Source organism: Heptranchias perlo, chromosome 10 (assembly GCF_035084215.1).
Source record: "Heptranchias perlo isolate sHepPer1 chromosome 10, sHepPer1.hap1, whole genome shotgun sequence".
Classification (NCBI taxonomy): domain Eukaryota; kingdom Metazoa; phylum Chordata; class Chondrichthyes; order Hexanchiformes; family Hexanchidae; genus Heptranchias; species Heptranchias perlo.
In genome coordinates, this window is record NC_090334.1 from 79156759 (window position 1) to 79178133 (window position 21375).

Genomic DNA, 21375 nt, shown 5'->3' on the forward strand with positions numbered 1-21375 from the left:
TAACTTAGAGGTGCACTTGCTTCATGTGGCCGCCTATTCCAAGGGCCCCTGCAAAAATGGCAGTGGTGGGAACGTGGCGCTAGGTTCATCCCCGTGATTTTCAAGATGCTGCGCCTCGTTTACGCCGGGCAGGAGGCCTCAAAATCTTCCCCTTTCCAACAGGAGTCACCAAGTAGCCACCAGGTGCAGGAACCCTGGCTGGTGTTTCTTTCTCCCCTCCCTCGCCCATGTTACAAATTGATAGCCAGCTGGTGAAGGAAAACATACTAGAGCCTGGTCTTCAGTTGCTTCCAAGCCTTTATTCACAGATCAACACAACCCACACCCTAGATAAGCTCTCTTACAAATGGATACAAGAGAGTCCCCAGTTGATACGCACCACCTGAATACAATTAATACTAATTGATATAAATCACATTGGTACAATTAACAGCCCAGGGGCTAATTGCTGGCTGCTAACCCTGGCTGGCACCAGCTAACTCGAGGCAGACCAGTGATTGAACCTAGGACCTCTCTGGTACGGGTTAGTGACACACCAACTGAGCCATTGAGAGAACTAACGCCCATTTTTAAACTGCGCTTTTGGGGGTGGTGTCTCACACTATTTTGTTCATGTTTGGTGTGAGAAAGTCAACTGGTGTCAGCCCCGCCTTTGCTGATTCTACGTCTCGTGTGGCTGATAACAAGCTTTCTGCATACTTACCTTTTCTTAAAAATGTAGATCCGTTCTTATAGTGCTACTCAATTCTCTCCTGGGTGAGACAAAAAAAAAAGCCAACCATCCCCTTATCGATTTTCAATCAGAAGAATATACACTGGCAGTACATGAAGCCAATAAATCATTCCCTGTCAATGTGTTTAACCAGTTATTCCCCAGTTACATTGCAATATTACAGGTACAGGTACTGTATTCAGGAGACCTGATAGAGATGTTCAAAATTATTAGGGGTTTTGATAAGTTAAATCAGGAAGAACTATTCCCAATGGTTGGTAACTAGAGGTCATAAATCTAAAATCATCACCAAGAGAATGAAGGGTCAGATTAGGATAATTTTTTTTTTATACAGGTTTTATAGGACATGGATTGTCCTACCAGAATCTACATTAGCTTTTAAAAAGGAAGGCGATAAATTTTTGAAAAAGGAAAATATAAAAGGACACGGAGAAAGGGCAGGGGAATGGGACTGAGTGGAGGGCTCTTGCAGAGAGGTGATTGGCCAAATAGCCACCTTCTGTGCTGTAAATGATTTAATATAATTGGGGATATTAAAGATTGAATCTCACCATTGACAGTCTTGTTTAAAATTTAACCTGTTACAAATAAATCTGTTTTATTCCATCTATGTGTATCGATGTTTTAAAAGAAAATCTTTAACCAGAGAGCGATAATGACATTATCAGTAGAGAGTTTTAAAATGCCATGAATAACCATCTATTTATTTTAGTCTGATTTGCGTCACCAAGCTTTTGGTCACCTGTCCTAATATCTCCTTATGTGGCTCTGAGTCAAATTTTGTTTGATAATCGCTCCTGTGAAGTGCCTTGGGACGTTTTACTACGTTAAAGGTGCTATTTAAATGTAAGTTGTTGTTATCAAACAAAATTTGACATCGAGCCATTTAGGAGATATTAGGACAGGTGACAAAAGCTTGGTCAAAGAGGTAGGTTTTAAGGAGCATCTTAAAGGAGGAGAGAGAGGTAGAGAGACAGAAAGGTTTAGGGAGGGAATTCAAGAGCTTAGGGCCTAGGCAGCTGAAGGCACGTCTGCTAATGGTGGAGCGATGAAAATTGGATGCGCAAGAGGCCAGAATTGGAGGATTACTGCAGGTGGTGCTTCACCAGAGGTGTGTACAAAAATATTACCAGACACAGTGACCTGGCACAAACACTTACAGCTGAGATGCTCTTTCATTCCCATTAATTGTTGGTGGACTGACATTAACCATTAGTCAAAGAGGTAAGTTTCAGCCAAGTATCAGTGATTGTGTTATCCCCTTGCTAATCCGGGTTAAACTTTAATTTGCCTCGGTCCTGACTAAGTTTTGAAAGTTTTTTTTTGTGACGGACACTTTCATTTGCAATGGACGCTGGAAATCTGGATTTGTCGATGTACGATGAGGTACGGTATAATCAGAGTCGGGTGGAATTTTGGATTTTTTTTAACCTCACCCCTTTTTCTTTTAAAAATTGAGAAACTGGGATGAAAAGCCAAGGTCCGAAGTTCAGGACAGCACTGAGGTTGAAAACCGTACTAGGGAAGGAAAAAGCAAGAAGCAGGGGTTAGGTGATGCGAAGCTGGGGATATTAAAGGCCTGTAGATTGTAGGAGGAAAGGGGAGACTGAGGGAGGTGATGAGATCCACAGTTCCGAGGTCCTGGGGTGAAGAATGAGTTAGAATAGGGGATGAATCTCGATTTCAGCACAATGAGGGTGCAGCTGGGTGGGAACATGTGCAGGACGGCATATTTGGAGTTTGAGATGATTAAGAGAGGAAAGCTCAGAGTAGCAATGAATGTGTAATATTGATAAGACAGATAAAGAGAACACAGAGGGAGAAACATTGCCTCTTTCTGTGCTATAAAATTAAATGATGCAGTGGGATAATTGCAGTTAAAATACATTTAAAAGCAACAAAAAATAAAAGTTTGACACGTGCGCCTGGAAACTTTAAACTGGAGCAGAACATCCTGCCAATCAAATAGGTCATGTTACCCGAGCGTCAGAGAGGGAAGGTTGTCAATATTTAGAGGAAGCAGGAAATTGTGACCCTCTCTTTCCGTTATTATTGCAGTAGAAAGCGAAGCGATCGTGTTTATTGGTGCATTTTTTTTAACGCCAATAGCCATGCATTAAATGTTTCTTTAAATGCATTTTATATATTTTTTTGCTCCTCCTTCCAGGACCCGGGGATGCTCAGTGTCCGCTTCCTGAAGTCTGTGCTGCCGGCTTCCGCCAGAAGTTTGATCCGAGCCGGGCGGCTGCGGGCCGCGGGCACCTCAGCTGTGTCCCAAGGTACAGGGCGCAGCGCCAACCTCCCGCCGCTCGCTGAGCTTCCTCCCCGCACTGGGCGCAGCGCCCATCTGTGCTGAGAAGACCCGAGCCAGCTGTGCCGGTCACTTTGTATTAACTCCCTTTATCAGGTCTCACTGCACCGCCCACACACACACAGCTCCCCAGCCTAGAAGCTAGGGCGAGGGGGTTGGTCGTTGGGTCATTATAACACTAAAACTCGCAGAACGCTGGTTTTACGCCCTGCCCAATATTGCTCTCCATGGAGAGTAAAATCGGGCGAGGTGTAAAGCCAGTGTTGCACCTGATCTGGTCAGTTCCCCAACAGCTGGTTAGGTTAAAATTGCCCCGGTAGTGTTAGCAACATCAGGAACGTGGCCGATTTCCCCCAATCGCTATTTCTAGCAAAATCGTAACCTGGACGTCCAGAACAAGGGGGCGTGACCTTAAAATTAGAGCTAGGCCGTTCAGGGGTGATGTCAGGAAGCACTTGGTCACACAAAGGGTAGGGTAAATCTGGAAGTCTCTTCCTCCAAAAAGCTGTTGAGGCTGGGGGTCAATTGAAAATTTCAAAACTGAGATTAATAGATTTTTGTTAGGTAAGGGTATTACGGGATATGGAACCAAGATGGGTAGATGGAGTTAAGATACAGATCAGCCATGATCTAATCGAATGGTGGAACAGGCTTGTGGGGCTGAATGGCCTACTTATGTTCCCAAGACTTACATTTATACATGGCTTTAACACGCCTCTAAGAAATGTCTCAAAGCTCTTCACATCTATATTTTCGTTGGGAATTTGCTCGGGATTTTTCCCCATCGGTTGCCTAACACCTATGATACAGAAAGAAAGGCAGAGAGGCAATTCTTTTCCTCATTCTAAGATGATATATTTTTTAGTTGAATTTTGAAAGCAGCAAAGCATCTGCGAAGGAAACAAGATAGAAAGAGAAAGTCGGTCAGGGAGGTAAGAGGTGATTTCTGGCCTTTGGGACGCGAGTGGGTGTATTGGGCGGGGGGTGGTGTGGATGGAGGGTTAAAAGTAAAGTGGGTAATGGAGCAAGATGTACCGGCGGACATAGGTTTGAGTGGGTTAGTCCAAAGGGCAAGAGGTGGGCGTAATGGAAGTGATGGAGGTGGTAGGAAGAGAATGGGTGGTGGGAAGGTGAAGGGGTAAGGAATGCAGAAGTGGTTCATAGTATCATTGTAGGTACAACACAGAAAGAGGCCTTTTGGCCCATCATGCCTTCGCCGGCTCTTTGAAAGTACTATCCAATTAGTCCCACTCCCCTGTTTTTTTTCTGTAGTCCTGTAAATTTTTCCCTTTCAAGTATTTATCCAATTCCCCTTTGAAAGTTACTATTGAATCTGCTTCCACCGCCCTTTCAGGCAATGCATTCCAGATTATAACAACTCGGTGCATTAAAAAAGATTTCCTCGTGTCGCCTCTGGTTCTTTTGCCAATCATCTTAAATCTGTATCCTCTGGTTACTGACCCTTCTGCCACTGGAAACAATTTTTCCTTATTTACTCTATTAAAACTGTTCATGATTTTGAACACCTCTACCAAATTTCCCCTTAATCTTCTCTGCTCTAAGGAGAACAACCCCAGCTTTTCCAGTCTCTCCACATAACTGGAGTACTTCATCCCTGGCAACATTCTAGTAAATCTCTTCTGCACCCTCTCTAAGGCCGTGATATCTTTCCTAAAGTATGGTGCCCAGAATTGAACTCTAGCTGAGGCCTAACCAATGTTTTAAAAAGGTTTAGCATAACTTCCTTGCTTTTGTACCCTATGCCTTTATTCATAAAGCCAAGGATTCCCCATATGCTTTTTTAACAGCTTTCTCAACTTGTCCTGCCACCTTTAAAGATTTGTGTACATACACCCCTAGGTCTCTCTGTTCCTGCACCCCCTTTAAAATTGTACCATTTAGTTTATATTGCCAGTCCAGTAACATAACCACTATGCTTCCGTACCCGTTATAATGTAATGTTTACTCAAAGATGTAATAGAAAGACACTTAGAGAACGAAAATATAATAAAGAGTCGTCAACACTGATTTCAGAAGGGAAACTCATGCTTGACCAACCTTACTGAATTCTTTGAAGAAGTAACAGAAAGAGTAGACAAAAGTAATGCAGTAGATGTAATATATTTAAATTTTCTAAAGGCCTTCGATAAGGAACACTTTGTAGACTCACGACTAAGGTCAGAGCATGTGGAGTCAGGGGACAAGTAGCAGAATGGATAGCAAGTTGGCTACAAAACAGAAAACAGAGAGTAGGGGCTAAGGGTAGCTACTCGGACTGGCAAAAGGTAGGAAGTGGTGTTCCATAGGGATCGGTGCTGGGACCACTGTTGTTCACAATTTACGTTAACAATTTGGACTCAGGAATCGGAAGTACAATCTCAAAATTTGCGGACGACATCAAATTGGGGGGGGGGGGGTGTAGTTAATACAAAGGAAGAATGCATCAAAATGCAAGAGGACATTAATAAACTTGCAGAATGGGCGTGTAATTGGCAAATGAATTTCAATATAGATAAGTGTGAGGTGGTACATTTTGGTAGGAAGAATAAGGAGGCCACATACTGCTTGGATAATAAGAGTCTAAATGGGATAGAAGAGCAAAGGTATCTAGGGGTACAGATACACAAATCACTAAAAGTAGTGATGCAGGTTAATAAGGCCATAAACAGGGCAAATCAAGCACTAGGGTTCATTTCTAGAGGGATAGAATTGAAAAACAAAGAAGTTATGTTAAACTTGTTATACCACACAGTTCTGGTCTCCATATTCTAAAAAGGATATAGAGGCATTGGAGAGGGTGGAAAAAAGTTTCACAAGGACGATACCAGAACTGAGAAGATATCCTTTTCAGGAAAGGCTAAACAGGCTGGGGCATTTTTCTCTAGAAAATAGAAGGCTGAGGGGTGACCTGATAGAGGTCTTTAAGATAATGATGGGGTAGACGGGGAGAAAATGTTTCCACTTGTGGGGGAATCCAAAACTAGGTGTCATAAATATTAAAATAGTCACTAATAAATCCAATAGGGAATTCAGGAGAAATACCCAAAGAGTGGTAAGAATGTGGAAAGCGTTACCACAAGGAATAGTGGCGGCTAATAGCATAGATGCATTTAAGAGGAAGCTAGTTAAGCACGAGGGAGAAAGGAATAGAAGGGTATCCTGATAGGGTTAGATGAAGTTGGGAGGGAGGAGGCTTGTGTGGAGCATAAACGCCGGCATAGACCAGTTAAGTTTTTGTGCTGTAGTTTCGATGTAACTTTGAAACCCTGTATACCCAAGTCCAGGTCATTAATATATATCAAAAAGAGCAGTGGTCCTAATACTGACCCCTGGGGAACACCACTGTATACTTCCCCCCCAGTCTGAAAAACAATCGTTCTCCACTACTCTCTGCTTTCTGTCCCTTAGCCAATTGTGCATCTACGCTGCCACTTTCCCTTTAATCCCATGGGCTTTAATTTTGCGAACAAGTCTATTGTGTGGTACATTATCAAATGCCTTTTGAAAGTCCATATACACAACATCAACCGCACTACCCTCATCGACCCTCTCTGTTACTTCATCAAAGAACTCAATCAAGTTAGTCACACGATTTTCCTTTAACAAATCCGTCCTGACTTTCATTTATTAGCCCATACTTTTCCAAGTGCCAAATAATTTTGTCTCGGATTATTGTCTCTAAAAGTTTCCGCACCACCAACATTAGGCTGATTGGCCTGTAATTGCCAGGTTTGTCCCTCTCCCCCTTTTTGAACTGAAGTGTAACATTTGCAATCTTCTTGTCCTCTGGCACCACTCCCATATCTAAGGAGGATTGGAAGATTGTGGCCCGAGCCTCCGCAATTTCCACCCTTACTTCCCTCAGTAACCTAGCTTGCAGCCCATCTGGACTGGGTGACTTTTCTACTTTGAGTACTGCCAACCTTTTAAGTACCTCCTCTTTATCTATTTTTATCCTCTCCTCTAATATCTCTGCTATCTCCTTTACTGCTACAATGGCAGCATCATCTTTTCTAGTGAAGATCGATGTGAAGTATTCATTTAGTACCTCTGTCATGCCCTCTGCCTCCGCAAGAAGACCTTTTTTGTCCCTAATCAGCCCAAGCTTCCTTTGACTACCCTTTTACTATTTATATGTTTATAAAAGACACTTTTATGTTAGCTGCTAATCTATTCTCATTCTCTCTCCATGCCCCTCTTACATCCTTTTTTAGATTTCCTCTGTACTTTCTGTATTCAGTTTGGTTCTCTACGATATTATGAGTCTTACATTCATCATAAGCCTCCTTTTTTTGTTTCATTTTAATCTCTATATCTTTAGTCATCCAGAGAGCTCTAGCTTTGGATGCCCTTCATTTCTTCCTTGTGGAAATGTGTCTACTCTGTACCCGAACCATATACTTCTTGGAGGCCTCCCATTGTTCAATTCCTGTTTTGCCTGCCAATTTTTGATTCCAATCCACCTGGGCAAGATCCCTTTATAACTCAATGAAATTGGCCCTCCTCCAGTTAAGTATTTTTACGCTTGATTGTTCCTTATCTTTTTCCATAACTATTCTAAACCTGATGATATGACGATCACTGTTCCCCAATGATCCCCCACTGAAACATGCTCCATTTGCCCCACTTCATTTCCCAGAATTAGATCCAGCACTACTTCCTTCTTCATTGGGCTGGAAACACACTGATCACGAAAGTTCTCTTGTACACATTTCAGGAATTCCTCCCCCACTTTGCCCTTAACTTTGTTACTGTCCCAGTCTATATTGGGATAATTGAAGTCCCCCATTATCACTTCTCTATAGTTCTTGATCTACCTGTAATTTGCCTTCAAATTTGCTCCTCTATCTCCTCCCCACTATTTGGTGGCCTTTCATATACACCCAGTAGCATAATAGCTCCTCAATTGTTCCTTAATTCTAACCAATTAGATTCTGTCTTTGACCCCTTAATTACATCATCCCTTTCCAGTTGCGTAATAGTTTCTTTGATCAATACTGCCATCCCCTCCTTTCTTTCCTTCCCTATCTTTCCTGAATACCTTGTAGCCAGGAATATTAAATTCCCAATCCTCTCCCTTTTTGAGCCAGGTCTCTGTTATTGCAACTATATCATAGTCCCATGTGGCGACTTGAGCCTGCAGCTCACCAACCTTATTTACCACACCATTTGCATTTACGCACACGCACTCCAATCTCGTAGACTGCCTTGCATTTGCCCCTTGTCTGATCCCTCCTATTTCTGAACTAGTCTTTACTCTAGTGCTATTTGTCCCTCCCAGTCCTCTGTGCACCTTGTTTCTCCTCTCTCCTTGCTAACATTTTATCCTGGTCCTCCTGCCAAATTAGTTTGAACCCTCTCCCACAGCACTAGTTAACCTCCCCGCAAGGACATTGGTCCCAGCTCTGTTGAGGTGCAACCTGTCCACCTTGATCAGATCCCTCCTGCCCCAGAATTGGTCCCAATGCTTCAGGAATCTGAAGCCCTCCCTCCTGCCATTTCTCCAGCCACGCATTAACCTGCCTTACCCTACTATTCCTATACTCACTAGCGCATGGCACTGGGCGTAATCCAGAGATTACTACCTTTTGAGGTCCTGCTTTTTAACTTCCTCCCTACCTCCTGAAACTCTGACTGTAGGACCTGAACCCTTTTCCTACCTATTTCATTGGTTCCCACCCTGGCTTCTGGCTGCTCCCCTTCCCCTCGCAGAATCTCCCTTACCCTGGCACCAGGGAGGCAACACACCATGCGGACTCATGCGGCAGTTGCAGAAATACCTGTCTATCCCCCGACTATCGAATCCCCTATAACAACTGCCTTTCTACACTTTCTTTCGTCCCCCCCGCCCCCATGCAGCCGAGTCTCCCACGATGCCGTGGATTTGCTCCTGACTGCACTCCCCCGAGGTGTCATCACCCTCACTGGTATTCAACACTGAATATCAGTTTATGAGTGCCACACTCCCAGGGATTCCTGCACTGGCTGCCTATTCCTCTTGGTCTGCCTGGTGGCCACCAACTCCCTCTCCTCCTGAACTCTCAGTAGCTGTGGGGTGGCCACCTCCTGAAACGCGCTATTCCACGAAACTCTCAGCTTCCCGTATGCACTGATTGGGGGAGGGGCTAAGGGAGCTGCTGAGGGATGCATTTTCCCCCCACTCCAAATGTAGCCTGCAGGCGTCGGTGGCTCCTTCCCCTCACCACACTTTCCACTGAAAAGAAAGAAAGGAAGGAGAGAGAGTCAACATGAACAGTTAAAAGGGAGAAGTGGCAGAGAGGAGAAAAAGAGAGACAGATAGAAACAGCAACACAAAGACATTAGTGAGAGGTAAGAGGACGACCGTGTTCTCCAAATTATCATGTGCAATGCCACAGGGGTCAACTAGTAATATGAAAATTTCACATGCCCACCCTTTTGCTTTTACTGAATTTCTCTTGACAGCGCTGTCACCCCGGAGGCACAGCATGATGGAGCAACGACTCACTGTGCTGCCTGTGGACCTGGCGATGTAAGAAGCTCTTTGATCTCAGTTTAAAGCGCTAGTGCCCACACAATTTGCCAGCAGTCAAAAGCAAATGTCCCGCTGACATAGACTCACAAGCTAAGGAAGTCTTCCTATTAACCTTTTGTCAAACCACTCTTTGGTATTGATAGAGGAGTGTGGACAGACCTAGCACGAGAAGGAAGGTGCCCAATGGGAGGACTGCAGGCTGTACCGGTTGACACTTGGGTGATTAATGATTTGAAGCAACTGATTGTGTTTGGGTGCACATTTAAACCTTCATCACTTTTGGCACATTGAAAGAAAGAAAGGCTTGCATTTCAGTTTCACAACTTAAAGAGAAAGACCCATTTATATAGAGCCTTTTGCAATCTCAGGACGTAAAAGATCCCACCGCACTATTTAGAAGAAGAGCAGGGGAGTTCTCCCTGGTGTCCTGGCCAATATTTATCCCTCAACCAACATCACTAAAAACCAGATTATCTTGACATTATCTCATTGATATTTGTGAGATTTTGCCGTGAGCAATTTGGTTACCGTGTTTCCTACATTACAATAGCGACTACACTTGAAAAGTACTTCATTGGCTGTAAAGCGCTTTGGGACGTTCTGAGGTCCTAAAAGGCTCTATATAAATGGGCCTTTCTTTTTATGTTGTGAAACTGAATGCAAGAAATCTGGTAATTTGTGGGTTGGCACAAGGGGATACAATAACCGTAAAAGCTGCCAGATGGCTGTACAAATCCAACGTTCACTAATGTCCTTCAATAAAGGGAACCTGCCACCCCTACGCAGTCTGGCTAATGTATGACTCTAGTCCGACTGTATGTGGTTAGCTCTTCATGCTCTCTGAAATGGCCACTCAGTGATGCTTCAAGGCGAAGGCCCACTATCACCTATTCAGGGCAACTAGGGATGGGCAATACATGTGACCTTGCCAGCGACACTCGCATCTTGAAAACAAATGAAAATTTAAGAATGGGTGAACTGGATTTTTTTTTGGATGAAAAATAAGCAATGACCACCCCTCCCCCCACCCCCACTAATGACCTATGACCCTTCCAAGCTGACATTCTCTCCATTTGGTGCACTCAAATTGGAGAGCCCTTAAATTTTGTGAGTCAAGACTCTGGATATAGGAAAAGGGAAACCCCTTCTGTTAGAAAGCCTAATGAGTGACAATGCATCAAATCCTATGGAGCTGTCAGTCACTTCAGTCAGTACAGCCTTACGCTGCGAAAACCTGTTTTTCTTTGGAATTTACAAAGTTATTTTTAAAACTTTTTTTATATGCGTGTGTGTGTGTGGGAGGAGGATTAAAGCTTTGATGTGCATCAAAGAAAACATCTGGAGCTCCCCCAACAGCTTCAAGAAAGAAAGAAAGACTTGCATTTAAATAACGCCTTTCATGACCTCAGGACATCCCAAGGCGCTTTACAGCCAATTAAGTATTTTTTTGAAGTGTAGTCATTGTTGTAATGTAGGGAAACGTGGCAGCCAAATCATGCACAACTAGGTCCCACAGCAGAAATGTGATAATGACCTGTTTTTTCTGAGTGATGTTGGCTAAAGGATAAATATCGGCCAGGACACCGGGAAGAACTCCCCCTGCTCTTCGTCGAAATGGTGCCACGGGATCTTTTACTTCCACCTGAGAGGGCAGTCGGGGGTCCCGGTTTAACGTCTCATCTGAAAGATGGCCCCTCCGACAGCGCAGCGCTCCCTCAGTGCTGCCCCTCCGACGGCGCGGCGCTCCCTTAGTGCTGCCCCGAATTTAGTGAGAAAATGCATCGCTGAGTGTGATGCCACGAAGATCCACGCGCAAGCCTTGCTGAGCTAGCTGGTCTCGGGCGGGATGGCAGTAGGAGGGGCACCACCGTTCAAATCAGCACCTTGGCTATGGAAGGTAAAAATCAGTAGGGATCCCATTTGTGATCGCTCTCCAGTAACCCTTGCCGGAAAGTACTCGAGTGTGGACATCATTTGAGAACGTTGGCTGTGACTGCTTTCCTTTGCCTTCATCTCCAGAATGAAGCATTGCTGGCAAGGCTGGCCTTTATTGCCCATCCCTACTTGCCCTGTGAAGGTGGTGGTGAGCCTTCTTCTTGAACTACTGCAGTTAGTAACGGTTTGATACAACTGAGTGGCTTGCTAGGCCACTTGAGAGGGCAGTTAAGAGTCAACCACATTGGTGTGGGACTAGAATTACATACAGGCCCAGACCAGGTAAGGATGACAGGTTTCCTTCCCTAAAGGACAACAGTGAACCAGTTAGGTTTTTATGACAATCTGACAGATTCCTGGTCACTTCAACTTTTTATTTCCTCATTTTTAAAAAAACTGAATTCAAATCCTCAAATGTGGGATTCGAGTTCATATTCTCGGGATTACTAGTCCAGTAACATAACCACTACACTACCGTACCCCTGTCTAGACTCCAGTAGCATGGGCGAGGTAATGGAGGGCTGCTGGCACCCATTAAATGGTATCTCAGCTGGAGCTCGCACATGCAGAAGAGCTGAGGAGAAATTGGAAGCAACAAGCGTAAACATAATGTTTCCCTTTTTGCCTGGTTTGTGAAGAAGTTTCTCTTTGATCCAGTATAGATAATTACTCAAGTCTTTTGGATTCATCTCAAAAGGTTTCAAGCAAGCCAACATCGTGATAGTGAACAAGCAATTTGCCGATGACTTTGAGAAGTTTTGCTTGGCAAACAATGGACCACTGCCATTACTGTACAGGAGTAAACCTGGAGAGTGGAGTTCCCCAATACTCACCGCCACTTCTGATATAAGGTAGGTTCAAACATACAAGATTCTGAGGGGGCTTGACAGGATAGATGCTCAGAGGTTGTTTCCCCTGGCTGGAGAGTCTAGAACTAGGGGGCATACACTCAGGATAAGGGGTCGGCCATTTAAGACTGAGATGAGGAGGAATTTCTTCAGACAGAGGGTTGTGAATCTTTGAAATTCTCTACTCCAGAGGGCTGTGGATGCTGAGTCGTTGTGTATATTCAAGAATGAGATTGATAGATTTTTGGACTCTAGAGGAATCAAGGGATATGGGGATCGGGCGGGAAAGTGGAGTTGAGGTCGAAGATCAGCCATGATCTTGAATGGAGGAGCAGGCTCGAGGGGCCGTATGGCCTACTCCCGCACCTGTTTCTTATGTTCCTAAACACACCTTGAATGTTGTTTCCTAGTAACTGACAATAAATAACGTGAAGGAAAGATAATTAGTGAGGATCCTAGAATGCCAGTGGTAGAGCTGTTGATTGCTTGTTAGTCATATGGAAGGTGGCAGGATAGGTTGAGAAAGCAGGTTAAAAAAGCATACGGGATCCTGGGCTTTATAATTAGAAGCTTAGAGTACAAAAGCAAGGAAGTTATATTGACCCTTTATAAAACACTGGTTCAGCCACAACTGGAGTATTGTGTCCAATTCTGGGCACCACACGTTAGGAAGGATGTGAAAGCCTTAGAGAGGGTGCAGAAGAGATTTACTGGAATAGTTCTAGGGATGAGGGACTTCAGTTACGTGGATAGACTGGAGAAGCTGGGGTTGTTCTCCTTAGAGCAGAGAAGGTTGAGAGGAGATTTGATAGAGGTGTTCAAAATCATGACGGTTTAGGTAGAGTAGATAAAGAGAAGCTGTTCCCATTGGCGGAAGGGTTGAGAACCAGAGGGCATAGGTTTAAGTTGATTGACAAAAAAAACAAAAGTGACGTGAGGAAAGCAAGTAGTTTTGATCTGAAATGTGCTGCCTGAAAGGGTGGTGGAAGCAGATTCAATCAAGGCTTTCAAAAAGGAATTGGATAAATATTTGAAGGGAAAAAATTTGCAGGGCTACGGGAAAAGAGCGGGGGAATGGGACTAACTGGATTGCTCTTACGAAGAGCCGGCACAGGCTCGATGGGCCGAATGACCTCCTTCTGTGCTGTAACCATTCTGTGATTCTATATGGTGGTTAAATTGGCTTCCAGCGCCTGAACCCTTGATCTTTCCAGTTCCATCCCAGTTCTTTTTTTAAAAAAATGTTTTCCTCTTGATCCTGACTGATGCTGGGGTCAAGCTCCAATGGTGCTGTCAGGTACCTTAGCCAAGTGGCTATTCTTCACGTGTGAGTCTAAAGAATGAGAAGAAGATGTCAGACACAAAAAAAAAACTCCATTGAAGGCACCTTTAATCTGGATAGTTTTGGAATTCATCAGTCGGACTAATATGTGAAAGCTGCTGTCACAAGTCACTATAAATCACCCACCTTAACCTACTGTAAGTTAATATATATTGGATTACAGGACAAAGTCTGAGAGCTTTATATCAAACTGATTCATTTGAGCTTAGACTGTGATTGTCAAACACTAACAGGACATTCCAGTCGTTCTCCTCCCTTAGTACCCTCTCAACTTTCCTGAAGGTGATTACCAGTGGTTGGGTTACGATTCCACAGGTGCTGGGTGCACACTAGTACCTCACCCAAATACTGTGAACATAGTTGGTTGGCTATTTGACTATGGGAGGTGTCACAACCAGCCACAACACTCACCCAATATCCACACATGTGAACTTTCCAGCAGGAGTCACCAGATAAGGATTAAGAGCAGGAACCTTGGCCGATTTTGACTTTTTTCCCCCTGCTCTGGGACACTGTCATTTCAAATACTCCAATTTCTACCACTGGCTGAACTCAACCCCAATCAGGGTTTGAACCCAGGCCTTTCTGGCCTGCATAGTTCAGTGCTTGTACTGAGTGGTGACCTTAACCACTAAGCTGTTGGGTAATCCTTAAAGTGAAATTGCTGGTTCATTGCTAACTTGTGTCAAATTATGTGCAGTTTTGTGTTGCGGTCCCACCGCTACTAAACCTGTCTGAGCTTGTTTAACCTCGGGCCCTTAAAGGCTGTGGTCTGATAGGTGATCCCTCTCTAATCAGTAACCTCCAGCTCTCTCTCTCTCTATCACAGCCTTTTCTGTCCTTTCCATTTGAACTACACTAGTCATTGCCCTTGTGAGCTTACCTCTCATCCTCCTAACTTCCAATTATATTTTCCTGTACGTACTTGCGGAGGCTGATATCACTGGGTACAAAAGGTAGGTGGGACGTTGGGTGATGTCCCTCATGGTCACTGTCATTTCTTGGAATTCAGTTTTGACCGCCTTCGGAAGTCGGAGAGGAATTTTCCAGACCTTTTCCCTGAATTACATAGAATGTACAACGCAGAAACAGGCTATTCGGCCCAACAGGTCCATGCCGGTGTTTATGCTCCACACGAGCCTCCTCCCACCCTACTTCATCTAACCCCATCAACATATCCTTCTGTTCCTTTCGCCCTCATGTACATATCTAGCTTCCCAATAAATGCATCTATGCTATTTGCCTCAACTACTCCTTGTAGCGAGTTCCACAGTCTAACCACTCTTTGGGTAAAGACGTTTCTTCTGAATTCCTTATTGGATTTATTAGTGACTGACTAATATTTATGACTCCTACTTTTAGATTTCCCCACAAGCGGGAACATCCTCTCAAGGCATCTACCCTATTAAACCCTTTCATAATCATAAAGACCTCTATCAGGTCACCCCTCAGCCTTCTCTTTTCTAGAGGAAAGAGCCCCAGCCTGTTCAGTCTTTCCTGATAGTAATAACCTCTCAGTTCTGGTATCATCCTTGTAAATCTTGAATTCTCCTGAATTCCTTATTGGATTTATTAGTGACTATCTTGTATTTAACACATAGGTTATTAATATTTTATTAAAATATATTATAAATAGGCTATTACTGAAATGGCCTAGGGTTTTCTTAAATCTGTTTTTTTGCCTCTCCAAGGAGATCATGTGACTATAAGTGGGAGCATACACTTGGAGTCATGATGCTTAGTTGTGTCATGACTGTTTGGGACAGGCTTGTTGGGCCAGCCGGTCTTTTTGTATGCTCGTATGTCCTATCTCCTTACTGCGTCCTCATTGTGTTGTATTTAAGCCTCATTGTGCCATCTTGTACTCTTAACTCATTCTTTCCCAAGACCTTAGAAGGATAGGGTTCTATATTCTCCCTCAGTCTTCCTTTCCTCCTAGGGAATACAGGCTCTAAAAACCCAAACTTGGAGGTCACCTGAACACTACTTCAGTATAGAAGATTAAGGGGTGATCTAATTGAGGTGTTTAAGATGATTAAAGGATTTGATAGGGTAGATAGAGAGAAACTATTTCACTGGTGGGAAAATCCAGAACTAGGGGGCATAACCTTAAAATTAGAGCTAGGCCATTCAAGGGTGATGTTAGGATGCACCTCTTCACACAAAAGGGAGTGGAAATCTGGAACTCTTCCCCCAAAAGGCTGTTGAGGCTGGGGGTCAATTGAAAATGTTAAAATTGCGATTGATAGACTTTTGTTAGGCAAGGGCATTAAGGGTTACAGAATCAAGGTGGGGAAATAGAGTTAAGATACAGATCAGCCATGATCTAATTGAATGGCGGAACAAGCTCGAGGGGCTGAATGGCCTCCTCCTGTTCCCATATTCCTACTTGTTGATTTACTTCATCTTCTCCGCTACTCTTGTCAAAGTCGGTGGTGTCCTGGATTAGGACCTAGGAATCTGGGCTAAAACAATAGACTCTCTAACCCACTGCTCCCGTCAATGATACTTGTTTAACGGGACTAATGTTCCAGATTTCACTTTGAAACCAAATGTAACGCTGCAATTTGGCTTTAGGACCGATTGCCCACAGTACAGAAAGTATGAGGGAGGAAACGTTACCGGCAATCTGAACAGCCTGGTGGAATACACACAGCAGTTAAAGGACATGGTTACGTTCTACCTGGGATGCAGCTTTTCCTTTGAGAGCGCAGTCCTCGAGGCTGGTGTTCCAATAAGAAACGTTGAACAAGGGTGTAATGTCAGCATGTACAAGGTAGGTTAAAATTTTGCATGCGCACATTCACACATTTATATAAAATTAGCTGATCCCTGTGGCATTGCACATGATAACAGGGTATGGTAGTGTAGTGCTTATGTTACTAGACTAGTTAATCCAGAGGCTTGGACTAATAATCCAGTAAAACGTGAGTTTAAGAATTTTAATTCAGTTTCAAATAAAAAGCTGGTGTTAGTAAAAGTGACCTCGAAGCTCTCGGATTGTCGTTAAAAACCAACTGGTTCATTAATGTCCTTTAGGAAAGGAAACCTGCCGTCCTTACCTTGTCTGGACTATGTGTGACTCCAGTCTCCACACCAAAGTGGTTGACTCTTAACTGCCCTCTGAAGTGGGTTGTATCAAACCATGGCACAGCGTCCAACACTGAATAAAGCCGCCTATGCCTCGCTGAAGTGTTGCTGACTGGAGGCAATCAGGCCTAATGCCATTGACACTGCCCCTGGTTACGAACGACCTCTACGTAGCCCCGGCCCACTTTTTCATGGATCGGGCCATCGGCATGGCGACCTCCATCAGCGGCCTGCTCAGTGCACCAAGCATCGGACCGGCTCAGTGTTAAATTACTGGGCCTCGCCCATCGGGCACATTGTGACAAGCTGCTAACGAGAAAAACAGTAAGCCTCCGATTTGGCCCACACCGAAACCAGGCCGGATGGCGGTGTAAACACGGGAGAGTGCTTGCATGTTGGTCAGTTTGGCATTGCTCTCCTGGATTGAATCTAAAAGTGCCTAATACCTGCAAACCCAATGCTTAATTTTATGGGCAACTTTGTGCTGTAAACTGGCGTAATGGTCTTTCCCTGTTTTGAAAAATTGTTATGTTCTTTCCCTTTCTTCCCCCACCTCCAGACATCCATACCGTGTATTGGGATTGGCAGTTTCCAGTGTAACATGGTGGTCACTATGCGGCCTATCCCTGTCGACAAGCTTGAAGCAGCTGTACAAGTAACCCATCCCATGGAGGATGCCCATGGTGCGCCTGTACACATTGGCCATCCAGGTAACGTTACCTTAAAGGCTCTTATAATGACTGCAAGGGGGAGTCGATTTTCCTGTTCTTGCGTCTGGGCACAGCGCATAGAGTAAAACTGGGTGGAGATAATTGCACGCCCATAAAGGAACCCACCCCCTGTGGGATCAGTTTGATCACGAATTCTACCCCGCCCAAGATATCTCCTGAGAAAAGGGTCTGCAGAGTCTCCGCAATAGTTGACTGGGCTTAAATTTTGAAGTTGTCCGACCAGTCGCAGAGAGAGAAGGAAAAGCTAAGTAAGGTTCTGGAAGGGGAAGAGTCAACATTTGTTTCCACCTGTGTGTTGTTTTGGCTGATTTACATGTAATAGGGTTTCTATAATAAACCTACATAGTGTAAGAATATAGATATGTTTTTACATCATTCTAATACAGAACAGCTAATATAGCAGAATTGGTTTAAACTGTGTTCTTGCAAATCCTGACTTTGCCCCTCAATGATGCTGATAACATTGGAGGGGATGAATTTCAGGGTCAAAGACATTATGCTGTAATATGTCTGAGAATTAACTTCAGTTATTCTTGTTTCAAAACATCCATCTTAAACCATCATACAGGCACTTATAGATTATTAAATAAATAAGCTAGTTGGATAATATATAAAAGGGTTATTAGGTTAAAACACAGGCTTTTAAAACACAGACTTTTGATCAAAGTGGGGTTGGCGGGGGGGGGGGGGAAGTGTAAGAGAGGAGATTGCTGCAATATAAAAGGCAGTGGGTTCCTGTTACTAAAGAGCATAATATCAAATGTTTGCATAACAAAAACTATGACTCAGGAAAAATAAGGATGGGAAGCAACGGTATGGTGTGAGGCCCTCATCCCTGTCTAGCATTCTGTTTAAAGCTCTAAGGGTCATAAAGCACCCAGTGATGCTGAATCCAGCAGGAACAAGAAAGTGGTACAAAAAGATATACAGGGGGAAAAATTGGATAAGGGTCCGTTCTGGACGATGGTACCACCCTGCGCATGACGGACCCTACGCAGGCAGCACGTGAACTTCGTGCTGCCTGCTACTTACCATGAAATCTCCGTGCAGCAAGCGCAGCCCTCGCTGCTGAGAGGCTGCACGGAGAATGAGGAAGTTGGAAATGGGGTGTGCACAGCGCACGTCATCAGCAGCCTGCACTACTTAAAGGTGTAGGCACATTTCCAATGGCAGGTACACAGCCATCTAGGAGGAGGGAGAATGGCATTGCGAGTAGCTGCACCGGCAAGAGAGAGGGCTCCACGATTCTCGGACGATGCTGTGGAGGCCCTGGTGGAAGGCATGGACCAATGGAGGGCAAGCATGTACCCGCAGGGTGGCCGGAGACCCTCCAGACTACAGCTGCGCAGGCATTGGCAGGCCGTGGTGCAGGAGGTGAATGCCAGGGGCATTGCATCACGCACATGGGTGCAGTGCCGGAAGAAGTTTAATGATTTGACACGAGTGGTCAAGGTGAGTGACTACAAGTGTCAAGTGGCACATCCTACCAACTGTACCAATACTCCATGCACAACATCTCCCGTCACCCACCCACCTACCAACAAACACTGCCCATCCATATGCATTGCTGCATCTCACCCGCACGTAGTACCACACTTGCAGGCCACACAACCACCACTCACAAGTCACACAAACTGGCAGCTATTCTACCATGACAGGCACATCACCCACACACTTTGCAGGATACTCACTGATACACTGTCCTCTGTCTTGCAGGAGAAGGTGGCGTATAATACCCGGCAGCAGGAGGGACCTGAGGCTAGACAGGCACATTTACACGTCCTCACCCCCCAGAGGAGACGGTACTCCGGATCATTGGGCGGGCCGTCGCTGCAGCCGTCACAACGTGCCACGCTGGAGGTCCCGGTGAAGGGGGTCTCTGCATATCTAATGCTCCTTCTCCTTTTCCACATCTCCCTCCTCCCATAATCTTTTCTGACTCATGTGCTGCACATGCTGTCAGCACACATCTCTTACTTGCTCTTCTCCCCACTCCACAACTCAACCTGTTTCCCTTTGTCATTGCAGACCCATGAACACATGACGGCACCGGAGAAGGAGGAGGAGGAGGAGGACACTGAAGCCAGACCATCACTCGATCTGACACTTGCTTCCACCAGCTCAGAGACTGACACTGTGCGTCCTTTAGAGGTTAGGTTAGAGGAGGGACCTGCATGTGGTGAGACACCGAGCACAAGTGCACAGGAGCCGGGGCGGGGGGAACGGATACCACAGGAGCCAGCTCACCGGAGGGCGAGGTCACTCACTAGTTCTGCAGCAGAGGAGTCAGATGAGGACTTCTATGGGCCAGGCTACAGAAGATGGCCGATGGGTGTACACCAACAAATGCTTGGGGCACTGGAAAGCCTGCCAGAAAGCCTGCGCACATTGAGAAGGGACATGGAGGAGTCCAGCTCCAACTTGGCACAGGGCTTTGCGCAGAGCTTGGAGCCCATCCTTTCCAACATGGAACGGGTGGTCACCTCCATCAGCGCACCCGTGGAACCCACTATGATGCAGCGTCTGATGACTCATGTCACAGCATCCATTGCAGCACAAACATCTGCCATCCAAGGTCTGACTGCTGCATTTGCAGCTCAGACTGCTGCCTTGGAAGCTCAGACTGCTGCTATTCTGGGGACCACTGTGGAATAGGGCTTCCAGGGCGTCACAGCACTCCAGCAATCCGTTCTCCAGCCGATCACCAGGATTGCTGAGGTGCCGCCCCGGGAGAGTGGCAGTGGTGCCATGGCAGTCGGACCTGCTGTCCTCTCTCAGGACGACAGCATTCCTGCTCCCACCCCTGCCACTCCACCAGTGCCCCTGCTGTTGCCTCTCAGCCAGCCAGGCCAGACTGCTGAAGCCCATGCTGAGATGGTGCAGTCTGAAGCCGGGCCCTCCCGGCCCAGTGTTGCTCGAGGTCGTCCTCCAAGGCCATCTGGGTGTTCCTCCATTGAAGGCCAGCAGCCTTCCACCACCCATGCTCCAGCCACTGGGGAAGCACCTCGTAGGAGCACTAGGATAGATAAAGACACACAAACAACAGGCACCAAGGGAATGCACAAGGGTGTATAGTTAGTTCTGTTATGTTTGCATAATTTCATTTATTCATCGATAAATGAGAGTTTGATTTTGCATTTGGTGGTGGTTTTTATTTATGCAATGAGCTGAGAGGGACACCAATGTGTAATCAGATAGAGAGCAATTAGATTGTCTTGTAGGAAGGGAAAGGTGAGGAATGTAGGACTGTTGGTGAGTTGGGGGATGTAGTTCCAATTATTGATAGCAGGCACGGATCAGGCGAGCACGCAGAGCCCTTGCGGACAAGGCGTGTGCTTCCCGCTGCACCCTTGCATCTTCCTCCACTTACTCTTCCGGCTCCACCCCCCTTCTGCTCCTCCTCAGCCTCTTCCTCTTCCTGCTGCTCCGCCTCTTCCTCCTCAGCCTCCTCCTCATCTCTGGCTAAAGATCTTCTGCAATCGTTGGTGGCAAAGACTGGTCCCTCGTGATGGCGAGGTTGTGCAGCATGCAGCAGACCACCACGAATCTGCCCACCCGCTCAGGGGAGTACTGCAGGGCTCCTCCAGACCGGTCTAGGCAGCAGAAGCGTTGTTTGAGGAGGCCTGTGGTGTGCTCCACGATGTTGCGTGTGGCAGCATGGCTCTCATTATAGGCCTGCTGTGCACGTGTGCGTGGGTTCCTGACTGGTATCACAAGCCACGTCGTGAGGGGATAGCCCTTGTTGCCCAGTAGCCAGTCTTTGACTTGCCGAGTCGGATGAAAGATAGCTGGCACGTTGGACTGCCGCATGACGAAGGCATCGTGACTACTCCCAGCGTAGCGGGCATTGACCTCCGATGCCTGCTGGTGG

The 21375-nt window shown here is 45.6% G+C and overlaps 1 protein-coding gene across 3 annotated transcripts in view; it reads left to right on the plus strand.

Annotated features, from left to right (window-relative positions):
• Positions 1-1766: 1766 nt before the first annotated feature.
• The window catches only part of dglucy (D-glutamate cyclase), a 41123-nt gene continuing 21514 nt past the window's right edge, over positions 1767-21375 (plus strand). For 2 of the 3 annotated variants that reach the window (XM_067992070.1, XM_067992073.1), the window contains exons 1-5: positions 1767-1844; positions 2901-3012; positions 12191-12344; positions 16261-16459; positions 17333-17483. In XM_067992070.1, the coding sequence (XP_067848171.1) occupies positions 1782-1844; positions 2901-3012; positions 12191-12344; positions 16261-16459; positions 17333-17483 (679 nt within the window). In that variant the 5' untranslated portion in view covers positions 1767-1781. Of the gene's footprint in view, positions 1845-2030; positions 2120-2900; positions 3013-12190; positions 12345-16260; positions 16460-17332; positions 17484-21375 lie in introns of those variants that run through there. The other variant, XM_067992072.1, reaches the window with a different exon arrangement.